Genomic DNA, 19,616 nt, shown 5'->3' on the forward strand with positions numbered 1-19,616 from the left:
ATGAATTTTCATTTATTTGTTGTGATTGGCAGGAGAGCCAACACCGGGTTACTAGAGGAAGCCAAAAGGCACGCGTTTTAGCTCACACAGGCTGGCATGAGGTCTGGAACAGGACAAGGAAATTAGAATTTAGAAAAAGTGGACATAGCTGGTGGAATACTTAACTTTAATCCATTAATGGTGAACGTCGCTCTTGACGGTACATGATTCAGTATTAATAGTAACTGGTAATGGCACCTTGCTAGGTCGTAGCAAATGATGTAGCTGAAGGCTATGTTAACTATCGTCTCGGCAAATGAGAGCGTATTTTGTCAGTGAACCATCGCTAGCAAAGTCAGTTGTACAACTGGGGCAAGTGCTAGGAAGTCTCTCTAGACCTGCCGTGTGGCGGCGCTTGGTCCGCAATCACTGATAGTGGCGACACGCGGGTCCGACGTATACTAACGGACCGTGGCTGATTTAAAGGCTATCACCTAGCAAGTGTGGTGTCTGGCGGTGACACCACATGTATAATTACTTCTAACTGTATGATAACTATAATGCTTTGAACGTAGCTCATTTTTGGGCAAAAGCAAGTTAATTATAGATTTCCTTGCCCTTTTTCATTAATGTCCATTGTCTACTTACATGTTTTATAACTGTTAATTCCTTTGTAACTGATGCCTTTGACAAAAGAAGACCTGTGACTTCTTCTTTTCCGAAGGCTGAAGAGAACCTTGAAAGGACATCATTTTTCCACCATTGATGAGATAAAAGCAATCACTGAAGGAGCTGAACACCATAACGAAAACTGAGTTCTGGCACAAGTGTATTATATCTGAGGGGGATTACTTCGAAGGGGACAAAGTTGAATGTGATGACTAAATAACGATTTTTTAAGAAAAACAAAAATTCTCATTACTTTTTGGTCACACCTCCTAGATGCAAGACATGTCCCATACATCCTCCAACCATTACACACTCCAGCCCAATCACAGGTACATCCTGCCATCAGAGGCAGGGCTACCAGTGAAAGCAGTCTTGTGATCTACAAATTAAGCTGCAACCATTGTGCTGCTTTCTAATGTGCATGGTGATTAAGAAACTGTCCAGCCACATGAGTGTTTACCAGCTAACTGTAACCAAGAGGCAGCAGGCTCACCCAATTGCTGAACATGCTGCCCAGTACCATGTACTGCTTCACAGCCTGTGCCATCTGGATCACTCCTACCAACACCAGATTTTCTGAATTGCACATGTGGGAACTCTTCATGCAATATATCCTATATTCCCAAAACCACTCCTGGCCTCAACATTCACTAGTCCCTGTCCTACACTTACCTATCTCCTTCCCTGTTCCCACTTCAGCACAATACAGCTTTCCATTCCACCAATAGGAAAGGGACTAGCGAATGTTAGAGGCCGGGGATGGAAAAGCAGGATAGATTACAGAGAGTATTCTCACCTGTGCAATTTAGAAAGCTGTTACTGGTAGGAAGGAGTCAGATGGCACAGGTTGTGAAGCAGCTGTTGAAACGAAGCACATTGTGTTGGTGAGCATGTTCAGCAACTGGATGATCCAGCTGTCTCTTTGTTACAGTTTGCTGGTGGCCATTCACGTGAAAAGACAGCTAGTTAGCTGTCATACCAACATAGAAAGCAGCACAGTGGTTGGAGCTTCGTATATAGATCTCCTAATTGCTTTCACTGACAGCTGTGCCTTTGATGGAACAGAAGATAATGTGACTAGATGGGAGTAGGTGGTGGTGCGGGACTGTATGGGTCATGTCTTATATCTATATTTATTGCAGGGATATGAGCCATGAGACAATGGTTGAGGACAGGGGTGGAGTAGAGATGGACAAGGAGATTGCAGAGGTTTGGTTGGCGGTGGAATCCCACTGTGGGAGGTGTGGGATATTCCTCATTTCAAGGCACAACGAGAGGTAGTTAAACACTATCAAAGAATGTGATTCAGTTGCTCCAGTCCTGGGTGGTACTGAGTCATGATGGAAGTGGTCTTTTGCGTCCAGAGGGTGGGTATGTAGGAGGTAGTAGGTGACTAGAGAGACAAAGCATGGGAGATCTGTTTCTGTACAAATATCGGGGGGGAGGGGCAGTAACTCAGGTCTGTGAAGGTCTCAGTTATACCCTTTGTATATTTGGAAAGGGGCTGCTCATCATTGCAGATGTGACAACCACAGTTGGCTAGGCTGTATGAAGGGGACTTCTTGGTATGGAATGGGTGCCAGCTGTGAAGGTAGAGGTATTGGGTGTAGTCTGTAGGTTTAATATGGACGGAGGTATTGGTGTTGTCATCCTTGAGATGGAGGTCAACATTGAGGAAGGTGATCTGTTGGGTTGAGGAGGACTAGATGAAGCAAATGGAAGAGAAGGTGATGAGGTCCTGGAGGAATATGGATTGGGTGTCCTCACCCATCCATATAACGAAGCTGTCATCAATGAATTTGGATCAGGTGGAGGGTTTGGTTCTCTGGGTGATTAGGAAGGATTTCTCTAGATGGCCCATGAACAAGTCATCATAAGATCATTTGAGATCATGGGTAGTAAAGAAAGGATTGCTCTTGCTGGCCCATGAATAGCCTAGCATAGGATGGTGCCATGTTATTGCCCATTGCTGTAGCATAGAATTGTTTGCAGTTGATATGCCTTCAAAGTACAAGTAATTGTGGGCAAGGATAAAGTTTGTCATGATGACCAGGACAGAGGTTGTAGACAGTGTTCAATAGCAAAAAAGCCATGGGCACTGAAGATGTTAGTGTAGAGGGAGGTACCATCAACAGTGATGAGCAGTATGCTGTGTGGTAAAGGAACGGGTACTGTGGAGAATCAGTGGAGGAAATGATTGGTGACTTTTTTTATTGGAGGATAGGTTATGGCAATAGGCCAAAGCTGTTGGTCTACGAGAGCAGAGATTCTTTCTGGGGTGGGGGACACTCTTACATAATTGAGTGCAACACTTATTAATTAAACAGATAGCAGCAGATGCAACCAATCCCTCAGACAATAAAGATCCAAGAACAGTTATTGTGGTTCCTTTTGATCTCTTATGGTGGTATTTGAGCTTTACATTGGATTTGTTCTGTATTTACAACCATAGCGACACATCGCAGCAGGTAGTTTGTGTTTCTATTCTTTGCCTTCATGTTTCATAATATATTTTTGCACGAAGTATTTTTCAGCATGTAAAAAAAACATTACAGTTTTACACATTGCGATGTGATATTGTGCTAAATTCCAAGCTTTGATTTGGAACAGTAATGTATGAGAAAATAAAATATCAGAATGCAAACTATCACTCATGACCAAGTTACGGGAGTTAAGATTCCTAGATGGTTATCAAAGGAAATGAAGCATAAATCGCATTGCACGTTTCATATCAGGTACTTGTGTATCTAACAAACATGGGTTGTATTAAATGTCGTTCCAACAGAATTACAGACTTCACACTGCTGTTTCTTTTTGGCATCTATTCCAAAGTAAAAGATGTTTATTGACAATGAAATACAACAATAATACAAAAAATAAATATAATAAATTACAACATAGCCTGACAAAAGATATTTAAAAAAGTTTTAATTCATGAGGTATGATGTTATTACAATATCAAACTTTGTACAAGAATCACATTTTGTGCAGGAAGGGCAAAAGAGCAGAACTGTCAACATAGGATGGAAAACAAAAGTTTGAATATAGATGGCTTATGCAATATTGTGGAATTTGTACATTAATATATTGGGGTTGTCAATTATGAGACTTGAAATGGTCGTTAGTTGTGAATTAAGGATTTGCTAGAGAAGGGGAAGTGGAAAGAAGTATCATTAAATGAAGTCACTTAGGTCTTTGGAGGACGCCAGTGACTTGATATCTAAATAAACTGGAAAATGCATAGTCTAGGTTACTTTTGATTCAGTTAAACAGATTACCATATTTGCCTTCAGCCATTGTCAGATCTGTGATGTTCATAACCATACCTTCCACCAGCGCCACTGGCACCACGTTGTAACTTTTACCAGCTGATTAAGCAGTGTTTATTTTGTTAAATAGGTCAATTTATGTCTGTGCATCCTGTACATTATTATTCTTTTTTATGACCAGATAGTGGCTGTACAGCTGAAACCAGAAATCTGCTTAAGAAAATCAAATGTCAAAACACTGCATTCTTCATGTTATGAAAAAAAGTAATTTTCAAACATTATGACTAGTTTGGCTTGTAAGAAATAACGTATGTAAAATTACCTTGTTTCATACAAGTTGTAAAGATTTTTTGCTTTAGCACGGAAAACTTCTTAATACAAATTGCAAGATACATTATATGTAGTCTTAGTTTCTGTTTGTTGAAACAGTCTTCAATAGTTAACAAGTATTTATAAAATATACATATCACTGTATGTACAGAGTATATATATTACACCGATATGTATGAAATGGTGATTTACACAACTCTATAATAATAAAGCTATGGTTTTGTCACAATGGCATAATTATCACTTACTATATTTACAAATCGGACAAAAATCTATTACTCAGATCTTCAATGCTTTGTTATTATTGTAGTAAAAATATAAATGAAATTGGCCAACATTCTTTGTGGGGTGATAAATTTAAAAATGTGAGATGTTACAAGTAGATTACTTCAACTCATATATTTTCTTATGATGAATTTTTATGATGAATGAAATATTTTTTTGTGTACTGTCAGCACTTATGTGTCTGCATACTTTATGTTATGTGCACACGGGCATGCTGACAAGAAATTAGGTAGTTTATTTTGTTGGAAATTAGCTGTTACTTTGTACAATCAGTGTAGTTTAAATACAAAAAGAATTAATAACATTTTGTTAAGGAGAATGAAACCAGATTTCCATCTGTCATGATGTCCCTCTGCATTATGAAATAGAAGCTGATTTTCATGTTCCTTTTCTTTGTTGCTTGTTTCATTCTTATGAAATACTTAGCTGGTGATCCATTTGGAAGCACTGCACCTTGTATGTCATGTCATTTTGAATTTCAGTATTTTCAGAAAACAGTGGTTACAAAGGAGAGTGAATCTAAATATTTCATTAGAGTTTCATTGTGTGTACAGCCGCACACAATACATTGGATCTGAGCTACTCATTAAAAGATATAAAGCAAGGCAACATAACCATACAATAGTAATAGTAAAGGAATGATCAAGATTATACAGGCATTAGCTGAATTTTCAAATCTTGATAAATCCTCCAGTCTACTTGTCAAGGTCATATAATGTTAATTCGCTATGGAATATGTTTTGGTCTGAGATTTAATATGCAAAGTATTTAACTCAGTCAGTCTTGTTATCATTACATTTTACATATTTACATGTATGATTTCAACATATGCTGGAAAAATTATGTTCTCCAGTTTATTGACAATTAATATTGAAGTTTTGAAGCACTTCTTTTTGTGGAAGTATGCACCAGCTATCTGAAATTATAATGATGTGTTGTATTCTTCTTCACTCTCTTCAGTCCTTTCACTATCACCAGCTGCACTGTGCTGTATTCTGTTGATACAGTTGCTCGTAATATGATTTGTTTCACCACTTTTAATTACACCATTAAGTTCTTTATTTGAAATAACATTAGTTATGTCTTTCTGAGCATTTTCTGGCATAATTTCTTCGTTAACAATATCAGGAGACTTTGGTTTTAAAAGAAGTTCATAGTTGTCACCCATGCAAACAAAGTATGTTGTCATGTAGTTTTTGCCTTTTACATAGGTAGGCCCTCGATATTGACAACATACACCTTGCTCTTCAAGCACTTCTGCAGTGTTTTCAGTGACCTGAAAATTAAATTTATTTAATCATGATATGCTTTGCAGAGCGGTACCAAAATACATATTTACTTTAATTACTAAATGTGGTAGATTTTCTAAATGCTAACAGGCATTGTATAAAACAGATAAAATATAAATTTTACTCATATTGGGGTGTTCTTTGACTGATTGATTCCTTCATTTATTTATTGTTAATTTGCTTTTGAGTCACATTGTGCTCCTTCAGGAATGTGGAATCAGTCATATAAAACATTTATGGGCAGTAATAGCCACTGCAAGTTACTCCGTAAAGTTTATTATCAACTAGTTACTGTAGTGCTGATCTACTCTCATAGATAATTAAGGGAATTACTTGTAGATCAGTACTTAGTAGAAAATTGGGCTCTTTAAAAAAGGGGTACCATTGCTTTTGTCTTACACTACTCAGATGTTGTTTTTATACAATATTTCATACTAATTGACACTCTGCAAAAGGACTGTCACATTATTAAATATACTGCATAAAGGAAAATCAATAAATGAAACAGAAGGTTCTAAATTTTTTGGTGTATATATTGATAAGGACCTGGACTGAAAATCTTCTAAATGTCTAAGCTCAGCAGTTTTTGCAGTATGGATAGTAGTGGACCCTAGGAGATGAAACTTTGAAGAAGTTAACAGACTTCTCCTTTTATTATTCACTGATTTCTTAAGGCATAATATTCTTGGGCAACTCTTCATTGAGGAAGAAAGTGTTTGTTATATGGAAGGGTGTAATAACAATAACATGCAGAGTGTGGTCTACAAATGTTAGTCATCGTTTTAATAAACACCACAAAAAAGTAATGCAAATAATTTTTTGTTTGTTTGCAGGTGCATGTCTGCAGTTCTGGTGCATGTTAAAACCCTTGCACCACATTATTGTAACATGCCACTAGAGAAACCAAGACAACATGGCACATCCAATCTTCACTCGCTCATCTACCAGATGAAGGAAAGTGACTAGCTGTAGTGAAGATTTTTTATGAATTATTATGCCCCAGTCAGCACCACAAAAACTGTAAATACAGAAGTATCAAATTCTTTGCCTGTTCTCGCAGACAACAGAATTTAATTTTGCATCTAAATGTACAGTCAATCAGAAACAAAATAGATTTATTCCTAATTTCAAACCCACGCCACATTTTTTGTGTAAATGAACACTGGCTCACACCTGATGAGACTGCTCTGTATATCCCTGAAGGATTTGAGTCAGCAAGTTCATACTGTAGAAACAAAAGCAGATATGGAGGAATTGCAATTTTTGTAAATAAAAACTCTGACATTGAATATGTAGCACAGAAAGTTGATCAGTTTTGCAAAGACCAACTTTTTGAAATTTTTGTAGTGCTACTTCCAAAACAAAAGTTAGTGCCCATCTTTATTTATCACACCCCAAACTCTGATACAAATCAGTTTATTGATCAAATGGAGACTCCCTAAATAAGTACCTGCTGGTAAAATACATGCACCACAAGATAGTATACATTGGTGACATTGACATTCTACAAAAAACACCAACTGTCACACATTTTCAAAACCTGCTAAGATCCAACAACTTTTACTGTGTGAATGACCAGCCAACACGATTAGTGGGATGCCTGGATAACATAATTTCCAATTTAACAAAAGATAAATATCAGTATGGAGTGAAAGATCCAATATTATCTGATCACCATGGCCTATGGCTGATGGTCAACCGTGAAAGACACCCTATTCAGCAACCTAAACACATTAAGAGGAGACTGTTATATCCAGCCAACATCACATAGATAAGACAAAAATGTCTGCCTGTGTCTGTATATGTGTGGATGGATATGTGTGTGTGTGTGCGCTAGTGTATACCTGTCCTTTTTTCCCCCTAAGGTAAGTCTTTCCGCTCCCGGGATTGGAATGACTCCTTACCCTCTCCCTTAAAATCCACAACCTTTCATCTTTCCCTCTCCTTCCCTCTTTCCTAATGAAGCAACCATGGGTTGCGAAAGCTTGAAATTTGTGTGTGTGTTTTTTATTGTGTCTATCTACCAGCACTTTCTCGTTTGGTAAGTCACAGCATCTTTGTTTTTTAATATATTTTTCCCATGTGGAATGTTTCTTTCTATATATATATATATATATATATATATATATAGAGAGAGAGAGAGAGAGAGAGAGAGAGAGAGAAACATTCCAGGTGGGAAAAATATCTAAAAACAAAGATGATGTGACTTACCAAACGAAAGCGCTGGCAGGTCGATAGACACACAAACAAACACAAACATGCACACAAAATTCAAGCTTTCGCAACCAACAGTTGCTTCATGAGGAAAGAGGGAAGGAGAGGGAAAGACGAAAGGATGTGGGTTTTAAGTAAAAGGGTAAGGAGTCATTCCAATCCTGGGAGCGGAAAGACTTACCTTCGGGGGAAAAAGGGACAGGTATACACTCTCACACACACACACACACACACACACACACACACACACACACACACACACACACACGTATCCATCCGCACATATACAGACACAAGCAGACACCACACGATATTGTGCTTGTGTTGGCCATGATCCCCTAACTACCATGCAGTTATGGAATTTATGGATCCAGGATAACCCTACCCAACATCACGAAGAATATCAGTGATCCCACGGGACTAGCACTTGAGAGTACAGACGTATTGTTGCCTGACTTGATATGTCTGCTTGTGTCTGTATATGTGCGGATGGATATGTGTGTGTGTGTGTGTGTGTGTGTGTGTGTGTGTGTGTGTGTGTGTGTGTGTGTGTGTGTGTGTGCGCGCGAGTGTATACCTGTCCCTTTTTCCCCCTAAGGCAGGGGCGGGCAGGAATCCTGCACGTGTGTGGTGCACTTGCACGCGTGCAGTTAACAGGTGTTCTGCGTGCACACAGGGGCAAGCTGACAACCCGCTTATCTCCCCTCCCCACCATACCTTCTGTCCGCTCCTTCCTCTGCAATGTGTTTTGTTTCCTAGCTTGGTTTATTGAATGAAGGAATGAGGTTAGTAGGAGTGCTTGAAAGAAAGCATGGCTTGAAAGAGTACCTATTACGTATGATACTTTTTATTTAATTATCACAGGTGGAGTTTACAATACGCTTAATATCTGGAACAAAATTTCTACATACAGACAAACGCAAACAGTTACGTAAATTTTCATCACTGATGTTTGCTCTTAACAGAGACTTATTAATTCAGCAAATGGCTTTCCAGCTCTCACTATATTAAGCACAATCTTATAACTTGCACGTACCGCTGGGCTATCATCGTTGTCGTCCTGAAAAATTGAAAACAGTGCTCCATAAAATGTTAAATCAATTAGGTGAGAGAGATGACGAAAGAAAGTCGCAGATCTCTCGTGACAACAGCAACTACGACAGATCATCTAGTATCGTCAGATCGCTCTTCATAAGCTCAGTCAATTTCCCCATCCGCTCAGAATCCAACAATAAATTGTACTCGTCCTTGTGAAATTTATTATAGTGGCCTTCAATACTAGACTTCCGCTGACCAGTGAGAATACTGCCACATATTAAACATTTCGAATTCTCACGTTTTTGCTCAAAGAAAAAATGATTCTCCCATTCCTTTTTAAAAGATAGCAAATCTCCACTTCTCTGTTTCCTTGACTCACTCTACATTTTCCAGTTCTTGAAATACAACATTCACTACGTAGTGGTCACTTCGCATCAACGTCCGCAGCTTGGCCTGGCACTACTCTGCCGCAACCTGCCGGCTGTCGCCACTGCCCCGGTCGACGATTGCACGCGAGCAGCACACGTGCACCGCTGTGCGCTCATGAGCCGCGTGCAACGTTTGCCCGCTCCTGCCCTAAGGTAAGTCTTTCTGCTCCCAGGATTGGAATGACTCCTTACCCTGTCCCTTAAAACGCACATCCTTTTGTCTTTCCCTCTCCTTCCCTCTTTCGTGATGAAGCAACCGTGGGTTGCGAAAGCTTGAAATTTGTGTGTGTGTTTGTGTTTGTTATTGTTTCTATCAACGTACCAACACTTTCATTTGGTAAGTAACAGAAAACAAAGTAATAGAATCTTTGTGTGTATAAAAAAACAAAGATTCTGTTACTTACCAAACGAAAGCGTTGGTAGAAACAATAACAAACACAAACACAAACACACACACAAATTTCAAGCTTTCGCAACCCACAGTTGCTTCATCAGGAAAGAGGGAAAGACGAAAGGATGTGGGTTTTAAGGGAGAGGATAAGGAGTCATTCCAAGACTTACCTTACTCGCACACACACACATATCCATCCGCACATATACAGACACAAGCAGACATATGTAAAGGCAAAGAATTTGGGCAGAGATGTCAGTCGAGGTGGAAGTACAGAGGCAAAGATGTTGTTGAATGACAGGTGAGGATTGAATGATTCCTTACCCTCTCCCTTAAAACCCACATCCTTTCATCTTTCCCACTCCTTCCCTCTTTCCTGATGAAGCAACCGTGGGTTGCGAAAGCTTGAATTTTGTGTGTTTGTTTGCGTCTCTATCAACATACCAATGCTTTCATTTGGTAAGTTACATCATTGAAAAATATATCTAAAAACAAAGCTGATGTAACCTACCAAATGAAAGCATTGGTATGTTGATAGACACACAAACAAACACAAACACACAGACAAAATTCAAGCTTTTGCAACCCAAGGTTGCTTCATCAGGAAAGAGGGAAGGGGAGGGTAAGACGAAAGGAGGTGGGTTTTAAGGGAGAGGGTAAGGAGTCATTCCAATTCCGGGAGCAGAAAGACTTACCTTAGGGGGAAAAAAGGACAGGTATACACTCGCACACACACACATATTCATCCGCAAATATACAGTCACAAGCAGACATATGTAAAGGCAAAGAATTTGGACAGAGATGTCAGTCGAGCCGGATGTACAGAGACAAAGATGTTGTTGAATGACAGGTGAGGTATGAGCGGTGGCAACTTCAAATTAGCAGAGGTTGAGGCCTGGTGGGTAACGGGAAGAGTCCTTCGTCACAGCGGGACCCACCTCCTCTTCCTCAAAATCACCCTCTCCAAACCTTCCAGGAATTTCTCATATATTAATTTTAGCTTAGTGTATTATAAAACTTTTTTGGTCCTCTTTTCTTCTTTTGTCTGTATGAAGGAACAAAGAGATAAAGGACAATTCAGGTTACCTATGAGATAATCTGAAGGGTACAACTTTCTTGATGATATTGTAAATATAGTTTCACAGTAGTGAGTAGAATCGAGCTATTACAATCAGAAAGATTTAAAAGTGTTTTACAATGTATTATCTTGCCTCTCAATCCATCTTGAAAAACCTTAATCCCACTCCCAACATCACCACTGCTGAAGCCCAGGCTATCCGTGATCTGAAGGCTGACCGATCCATCGTCATTCTTCCGGCGGACAAGGGTTCCACGACCATGGTACTTGATCGTCGGGAGTATGTGGCCGAGGGACTGCGTCAGCTTTCAGACAACACTACATACAAAGTTTGCCAAGGTAATCCCATTCCTGATGTCCAGGCGGAGCTTCAAGGAATCCTCAGAACCTTAGGCCCCCTACAAAACCTTTCACCTGACTCCATCAACCTCCTGACCCCATCGACATCCTGCACCCCTACCTTCCTTTTTTTGATGTTTTGGTTCACAAAAATGACAATGGGACTTTGGAACATAGTGCATATCAGGAACATACGTATATTGACCGTTCTCATCATGCAACCAGCTGTCATCCATCCCACCATCTCACAACGATTTTGCAGACTTTGCTGAAGAGAGCCTATGCCATTACCAACACAGAAAATTTGATACAGGAATTGGACCATCTTAAAATTGTTTTTAAGCAGAGTGGTTATAGTGACCAACAAATATGTCATGCTCTTCAGTTTGGACCACTGGGGAAGCAATCGGAGGATACTTGTCAATCTGTTGCTTTTTTTGCCTTTTGATGGGAGAATTTCATCAAAAATTTCAAAAATTTTAAGATGATGTGACATCAAAAGTGTATTTATGCCACTGGTTAAGATTAGAGCCCTTCTCGGATTCCTAAAGGATGACTTGTGTCTGCGGAAACCTGGAGTTCGCAAAATTCCTTGTCATTGTGGGGTGGCTTATATTCACTAAACTGTCTGTAATATTCAGGCCCTAGAAAACACCATCACACTTATTTGCTCCAGCCAGAGAAATCTGCAGTGGCAGAACACTGTCTTAATGAGGGATGTAAGACGCTGTATAATGAGATGCAAATTATCACTCCTGCTTCCCGCTATTGGTAATATATTCTACAGAAATCTATTTAAATTCAATTATCTGATAATACTATTAACACGAATAAAAGTTTCCCTTTACATAACACACAGAATCTGATTTTATCTGATATTATTCTACAACGATCTTCATTTTGACCAGCAGATTCTTTTAGTTAATGTTCTGCTAGTGATATACCATTTTGCCTATTGCTTCCATTGGTGCACTACTAGTTCTTTGCACTTGAGAACAGCAGCGATGGTGCTCACACACTTATGGCGGGCTGGCTGCGGAGTATAAAGGGGCCACTGATTCGGTTGGAAACTCAGTTCAGGCAAGATGGTGCATCAGCATACACACCTGAAGATGGCGGCCTGTTGGTCTGTTGAAATATCATCTCAAGACGACTAAATTATCCTCTTGGATACTCAAGAGGAGTATCATCAGTCATTATGTTGGGAAAGTCTACATAATCACAATCAAGTCTGGTTTGCATAGCTCATAATTTCGATGGCAGCCATTACATTTCCAAAATGTAAAGTCTGTGGCTGTGCCCTTTTTCCAGGTTTCTGTGACTCTATCTTTCAACAAGATAACACGAGGCCACATGTTGGTCGTAATGTCCTACCCTACCCCTATACAGAGGGTATTACACTGTTGCTATGGCCAGCACATTCTCCATGTCTCTAACCCATTGAAAACATCTGGTCATGAGTTACCAAGAGCTGTGGTATAGGGTTGAAGCAGCATGGAATGACAAATCCATTCTGTCATTCACTCTCAGTTGAACTTGATGCTGTTGTATTAGAACCATAAGTTCTGCTAGGGGTAACAACTCTGTGGACTTAATTTTGCACCCTGCCTGTCCTCAAATTGCCAGCAAGTTTAATTATGTATTCTTTGTTTTATTCTGACACATACAATAAGTAAAATTTCATTATTTGCTATTCTACCGAGTGCTGAAGTTTTAAAGAACAGTATAATTATTGTCTTCAGAGGGAGATGTATAAACCTTTGTCTGGGTGTCCACATTGTAACTTCCAGGAAATATTGTTTTCATTTTCACACACACTGTATTAATTTTAGCATAGTGTATTATAAAACTTTTTTGGTCCTCTTTTCTTCTTTTGTCTGTATGAAGGAACAAAGAGATAAAGGACAATTCAGGTTACCTATGAGACAATCTGAAGGGTACAACTTTCTTGATGATATTGTAAATATACTTTCACAGTAGTGAGTAGAATCGAGCTATTACAATCAGAAAGATTTAAAAGTGTTTTACAATGTATTATCTTAACAAGTAACACTATAGTTTGTTATTTTAGGAGGAACTTAATGGTACCACTTTATAGCATACATTGAACAGAGAAGATACATAAACAGAATTTGCCAAGAGGAACAAAATGATTTTGCTGAACACTTTTTGTCAGTACAAAACAAAAATAAAATGCACTTGGCAAGGACCAAGTGTATGATGATGATGATGATGATGATGATGATAATGATGATTACTATGTGTTTAGGTTGCATTAGTGGAAGGTCTTCAGAGCACCTGTACTAAAATTCTGAGAGATGAGTATGGATAGAAAGTGCTAAAATAATAAAACTTCCACTAAACTACGAAAATACCCTAAAATACTCACCCTTCCCCCCCCCCCCCCCCCCCCTGTCCTCACGCACACACACACAAACTGAACAAATATTAAAATCATAAAATCATATGGTTTGTCAGTTCTAAAACTAATAATAAAAAGAGAAATTCAGTGGAAAGACTTAAAATAGCAGTGCAGAAAACTGTGACTGGCTGATTGCTGGAGAAACAAGGGTGAGCCAATCACACTGCAAAACCTCCCACCTAAAAGCTTAGAATGGAGTCCAAACACTACACAGCAAGTGATTACCACATTTGTCTCATCATCAGCTAAAACTGAAGACAGAGTGCTGCTTTAATTTGCTCCTGCTCCTCATCACAATATAAGATGCCCTCAGTTGAAATGTGGCCTGTAGTGATTTGTACACCACAGGCATCATAGACATGCTGGTCCACTTGCTGAAGTATGAAGCCATGTGTTGCAGTGTTGCAGAACGATGGGGTAGAGTTACTTCTTCCACATATACAGGATTACTCTGCAATTCATACTTAAGTGTTTGGCAGAGCATCCATAGAACCAGTATCTCAAATGAAACGGGGCAACTATTGAAGAGGAGGCAAGATCAGTAAATAATAATAAAAATGTGACAAAATATGTTGAACTAAAAAAACTGTTTAGTAAATTCAAGAGAATGTGAGAAATCAAATAGAAACTTTTGTTCGGTAGACATCACTGTTCATCAGTGTAGATGGCAGATGGCACAGTAACTAACAACAGAAGTAAATTATACAAGTATTCAAAGATTTATTAAATGTATCTAGGTTGATGAGATGAATCAGAAACAAAGACAGTGAAAGCAATGATGACTCAAGGACAGTCAAAGAAATAAACACCAGGGTAAAAAATGATGTAGAGTGCTTTCGGTAAAGCAAATAGAGTTTTTGAAATGAAGATTCCAATTTTTCTGAAACAGAAAGTTACAGTCAGTGTGCAGTGTGAATTAACAGCTCTGACTTCTGGCAGGACACAAAAACCATTCAAAAACAGTATTGCTCAGTGCACAATGGAAAATTTTGGAACACGTATTGTGTTCGAGTATAATGACTTTTCTGGAGACTAGAAATCTACTCTGTAGGAATCAGTATGGGTTTCGAAAAAGACGGTCATGTGAAACCCAGCTCGCACTATTCGTCCACGAGACTCAGAGGGCCATAGACACGGGTTCACAGGTAGATGCCGTGTTTCTTGACTTCCGCAAGGCATTCGATACAGTTCCCCACAGTCGTTTAATGAACAAAGTAAGAGCATTTGGACTATCAGACCAATTGTGTGATTGGATTGAGGAGTTCCTAGATAACAGAATGCAGCATGTCATTCTCAATGGAGAGAAGTCTTCCGAAGTAAGAGTGATTTCAGGTGTGCCGCAGGGGAGTGTCATAGGACCGTTGCTATTCACAATATACATAAATGACCTTGTGGATGACATCGGAAGTTCACTGAGGCTTTTTGCAGATGATGCTGTGGTGTATCGAGAGGTTGTAACAATGGAAAATTGTACTGAAATGCAGGAGGATCTGCAGCGAATTGACGCATAGTGCAGGGCACGGCAATTGTTGTTGGTGGTTGTTGGTATGTTTAAGGGGGACTAAACAGCGAAGGTCATCAGTCCCCCATTCCAAAATCAGGCGAGCCGAAAAGCTAAGGAGCAGATAAAAACCAAAGGGGGAGGAGACGTCCCCCCAGGCGCTAAAAGAACACAAATGCAGCAACAAACACTAAGGACAAGAACAGGACAGAGGAACACCAGACAGAAAGAAACAGAAGAAAGGAAGATGGCCGGAGACTAGTTGACTGACCACGAGAACAAAAAGGGGAAAGAGCCAACCATCTCACGGCACTCCAGAACAGCAACAGACACAAGGACAAAAGACACAGAAAGGGAAAGGCGCAGGACCTCCCTAAATCAAACCATAAAACGGACTACCACGGATAAAATTTAAAACGTCATCAGCCATGGAGGCATCGTCAGATAAAACCAAAGCCAAAGTGCCCGGGAGATTAAAAGATTGCCGGAGTGTGCGCAGTCGAGGACACTCCAGCAAAATGTGGCCGACCGTCAGCCGGGACCCACACTGACACAGGGGGGGATCCTCCTGATGCAAGAGATGGCCGTGCGTCAGGTACGTATGGCCGATGCGCAGCCGACACAGGACTACCGAGTCCCTGCGAGAAGCCCGCAGGGAGGAACGCCACACGGCGGTCGCCACTCAGCAGCCCACATCCCAATCAGCTTACGGCGCAACACCATCTGCTGGTCGCGAGCTGTAAGGCCGATCTCCAAAGCCGGGGCGTCGATCGCCCCTTTGGCCAGCCTGTCTACACGTTCGTTCCCTGGGATGCCAACATGACCGGGCGTCCAAACCAGGACCACCGAACGACCAGAACGGGCAATGTCGGAAACAGTCTCCTGAATGGAGGACACCAGAGGAGAGGAGGGATAGCAGCGGTCGATGGCCTGAAGGCTGCTCAGGGAGTCACTGCAGATCACGACGGACCTACCTGAGCAGAAACGCATATGGTCAAGAGCGCGCAATATGGCCACCAGCTCCGCAGTAAAAATACTGCAGCCAGCCGGCAAGGAGCGCTGCTCAACATGAGCAGCATGAGCAAAAGAGTAGGCAGTGCAACCATCAACCAGGGAACCATCAGTGTAGACAGTCTCACAGTCCGAAAATGAGGCGAGGAGAGCAAGAAAACGGCGACGGAGGGCCACAGGCGGAACCGAGTCCTTGGGTCCCTGTGCCAAGTCCAGACGGACGGACGGCCGGGACAAACACCAGGGAGGCGTAGGTGTACGGACCCGGAAGGGAGGCAGAAGAGGGAATGACCCCAGTTCTGACAGCAGGGACTGGACACGGACAGCTATGGAAAGCCCAGACCTAGGGCGCCGTTCGGGCAGATGGAGGACCATAGCAGGGAAAAGCAGGCGACGATTGGGATGATCTGGCGAGCAATGAACGTGGACAGCATAGTCGACAAGCAGACGATGGCGGCGAATCCGCAGTGGGGGAACCCCGGCCTCCACCAGTAGACTATCCACGGGGCTGGTGCGAAAAGCGCCAGTGGCAAGCCTAACCCCACAGTGGTGTATGGGGTCTAACAACTTTAACACTGAGGGGGACGCAGACCCATAGGCCAGGCTCCCATAATCAAGCCGGGACTGCACAAGGGCTCTGTACAACCGCAGCAGCGTGCAGCGATCTGCACCCCAAGACGTGTGGCTAAGGCAGCGGAGGGCGTTGAGGTGCCGCCAGCATTTTTGCTTCAGCTGAGTAACATGAGGAACCCATGTGAGCCGGGCATCAAACACGAGTCCCAAGAAGCGGCAAGTGTCCACCACTTCAAGCAGGTGGCCGTCGAGGTAAAGTGCAGGATGAGGGTGGACCGTCCGACGCCTGCAGAAGTGCATTACTCGAGTCTTGGCAGCAGAGAACTGAAAGCCATGAGTCAGTGCCCATGATGCTGCCTTGCGAACGGCGACTTGCAGCCTGCGTTCGGCGACTCCCGTAGTCGTGGAGCTAAATGAGATGCAGAAGTCGTCGGCATACAAAGAAGGAGACACCGACGACCCCACTGCTGCTGCCAGACCATTAATGGCCACTAAAAATAAGGAGACGCTCAACACCGAGCCCTGCGGGACCCCATTTTCCTGTATATAAGAGGAACTAGAGGTGGCACCGACTTGCACCCGGAAAGAGCGGCGCAATAAAAAGTTTTGAAGAAAAGCCGGGAGCCGACCACGAAGACCCCACCCATGCAACGTGGCGAGGATGTGATGCCGCCATGTGGTGTCATACGCCTTCCGCAGATCGAAAAATACAGCAACAAGATGCTGACGTCGGGCAAAAGCCGTACGGACAGCAGATTCGAGCCGCACCAAATTGTCCACTGCAGACCGGCCCCGACGGAAGCCACCCTGGGATGGAGCGAGGAGACCGCGCGACTCAAGGACCCAACACAAACGCCGCCCCACCATACGTTCGAGCAATTTGCACAAAACGTTGGTGAGGGTAATGGGACGATAGCTGTCCACCGCCAGTGGGTCCGCACCAGGTTTCAAGATGGGGACAATAACGCCCTCCCGCCATTGCGACGGGAACACGCCTTCGCTCCAAATGCGATTAAATATCGCGAGAATGTGTCTCTGGCAGTCCCTGGAGAGATGCTTCAGCATCTGCGCGTGGATGCTGTCTGGGCCTGGTGCTGTATCAGGGCAATCGGCGAGGGCGGCGAGGAATTCCCTCTCGCTGAAAGGAGCATTGTATGTTTCAGAACGACGCGTGTGGAATGAGAACGGCGTCCGCTCGGCTCGCTCCTTTAGAGAGCGAAAGGCGGGGGGATAGGAGGCAGTCGCAGAGCTCTGAGCAAAGTGCGCGGCTAGCCGTTCAGCAATGGCGGCAGCGTCCGTGCAGACAGCGCCGTCCAAGGAGAGCCCAGGGACACCCATAGGGGTCTGGGAGCCATAAATACGCCGGATCCGGGACCACACGTGCGAGGACGAGACACGGGAGCCCAGGGAGGAGACGTACCTCTCCCAGCACTCCTGCTTACGCCGTGCAATAAGACGACGGGCGAAGGCACGGAGCCTCTTAAAGGCGATGAGGGTCTCCAGAGACGGGTGCCGCCTATGACGCTGGAGAGCCCGCCTACGGTCGCGAATAGCCTCAGCAATCTCCGGCGACCACCAGGGGACAGCCTTCCGCCGAGGGAGGCCAGAGGAACGGGGGATGGCAGCCTTGGCCGCCGAAATGATGGACGTGGTGAAAACACGGACCACCTCGTCAATGTCACCCTGTGGGGGAGACGCAATGGTTACAGCGGAAGTAAAAGCTGGCCAGTCAGCCCTGTGGAGAGCCCAGCGGGGCAAGCGCCCAGAAGAATGACACTGTGGCAGTGACAAATAGATGGGAAAATGGTCACTGCCACACAGGTCAGGATGCACCCTCCAGTGGAGGGATGGGACAAGTCCAGGGCTGCAAATAGAGAGATCGATGGCCGAGAACGAGCCATGGGCCACACTGAAATGTGTGGGAGCACCGGTGTTCAAGAGGCTAAGGTCGAGCTGAGCCAACACATGCTCCACGGCCCGACCGCGATCATCAGAGACAGTCCCACCCCATAGAGGATTGTGGGCATTGAAATCGCCCAGAAGCAGCAATGGTGGCGGGAGTTGAGCCAGCAGCGCAGCCAAGACATGGCGGGGGAGCTCCCCATCCGGAGGAATGTAAACAGAGCAAACAGTAATAGCCGGCGAGAGCTCAACCCTGGCAGCAACTGCCTCTAAAGGCGTCTGAAGGTGTACTGGCGAGCTACAGACAGAGTGGTGAACAAAGAGGCAAACCCCACCTGACGCTCGTTGACAGGCAGCACGGTTCTTATAGTATCCCCGATAACCGCGAAGGGCGGGGGTCCGCAGTGCAGGAAACCAAGTTTCCTGCAGAGCAATGCAGAGAACAGGGCAATCACTCAGAAGCATCCGGAGCTCTGGCAGGTGGCGGAAATAACCGCCGCAGTTCCATTGGAGAATGGAAGCAGGAAGGGACTGGGAGGGCGTGAATGCGACTAAGAGGCAGACAGCGCTTCAGAGCCAACCGCCGCCACTGGGGGAGAGTCAGCTGAGTCCATAGGAGAGGCCCCCAAGGGTTCCGTGAGGGCGAGATCCGCGGCAGAGGCGAGGATCTCCACCTCATCCCCGGAGCCAGGACTATGTACAGCAGGCGGTGCTGAAACCGCTGGAACGTCCTTCTTCTTGGACGCATTCCGTTCCTTCTTCTCGCGTCTGCCCTTAGGGTGAGAGGGCTGGGAGAGCTTCTCTGAAGGAGCGTCGGAGGCTGACGAGGACGCAGAAGCCCTACGACCAGCAGGTGGCGGAACCTTCAGCCACTGGCTGACATCCGGCTGGGAAGGAG

General features: G+C 43.4%; 1 protein-coding gene across 1 annotated transcript in view; it reads right to left on the reverse strand.

The window, feature by feature from the left end:
- Nucleotides 1-3,593: 3,593 nt before the first annotated feature.
- Nucleotides 3,594-19,616, reverse strand: part of LOC124796388 (adenylate cyclase type 2-like) — a 179,918-nt gene continuing 163,895 nt past the window's right edge. The window contains exon 18 of the mRNA XM_047260556.1: nt 3,594-5,808. Within this exon, the coding sequence (XP_047116512.1) occupies nt 5,455-5,808 (354 nt within the window). The 3' untranslated portion in view covers nt 3,594-5,454. The remainder of the gene's footprint in view (nt 5,809-19,616) is intronic.

Source organism: Schistocerca piceifrons, chromosome 4 (assembly GCF_021461385.2).
Source record: "Schistocerca piceifrons isolate TAMUIC-IGC-003096 chromosome 4, iqSchPice1.1, whole genome shotgun sequence".
In the NCBI taxonomy this organism is placed as follows: domain Eukaryota; kingdom Metazoa; phylum Arthropoda; class Insecta; order Orthoptera; family Acrididae; genus Schistocerca; species Schistocerca piceifrons.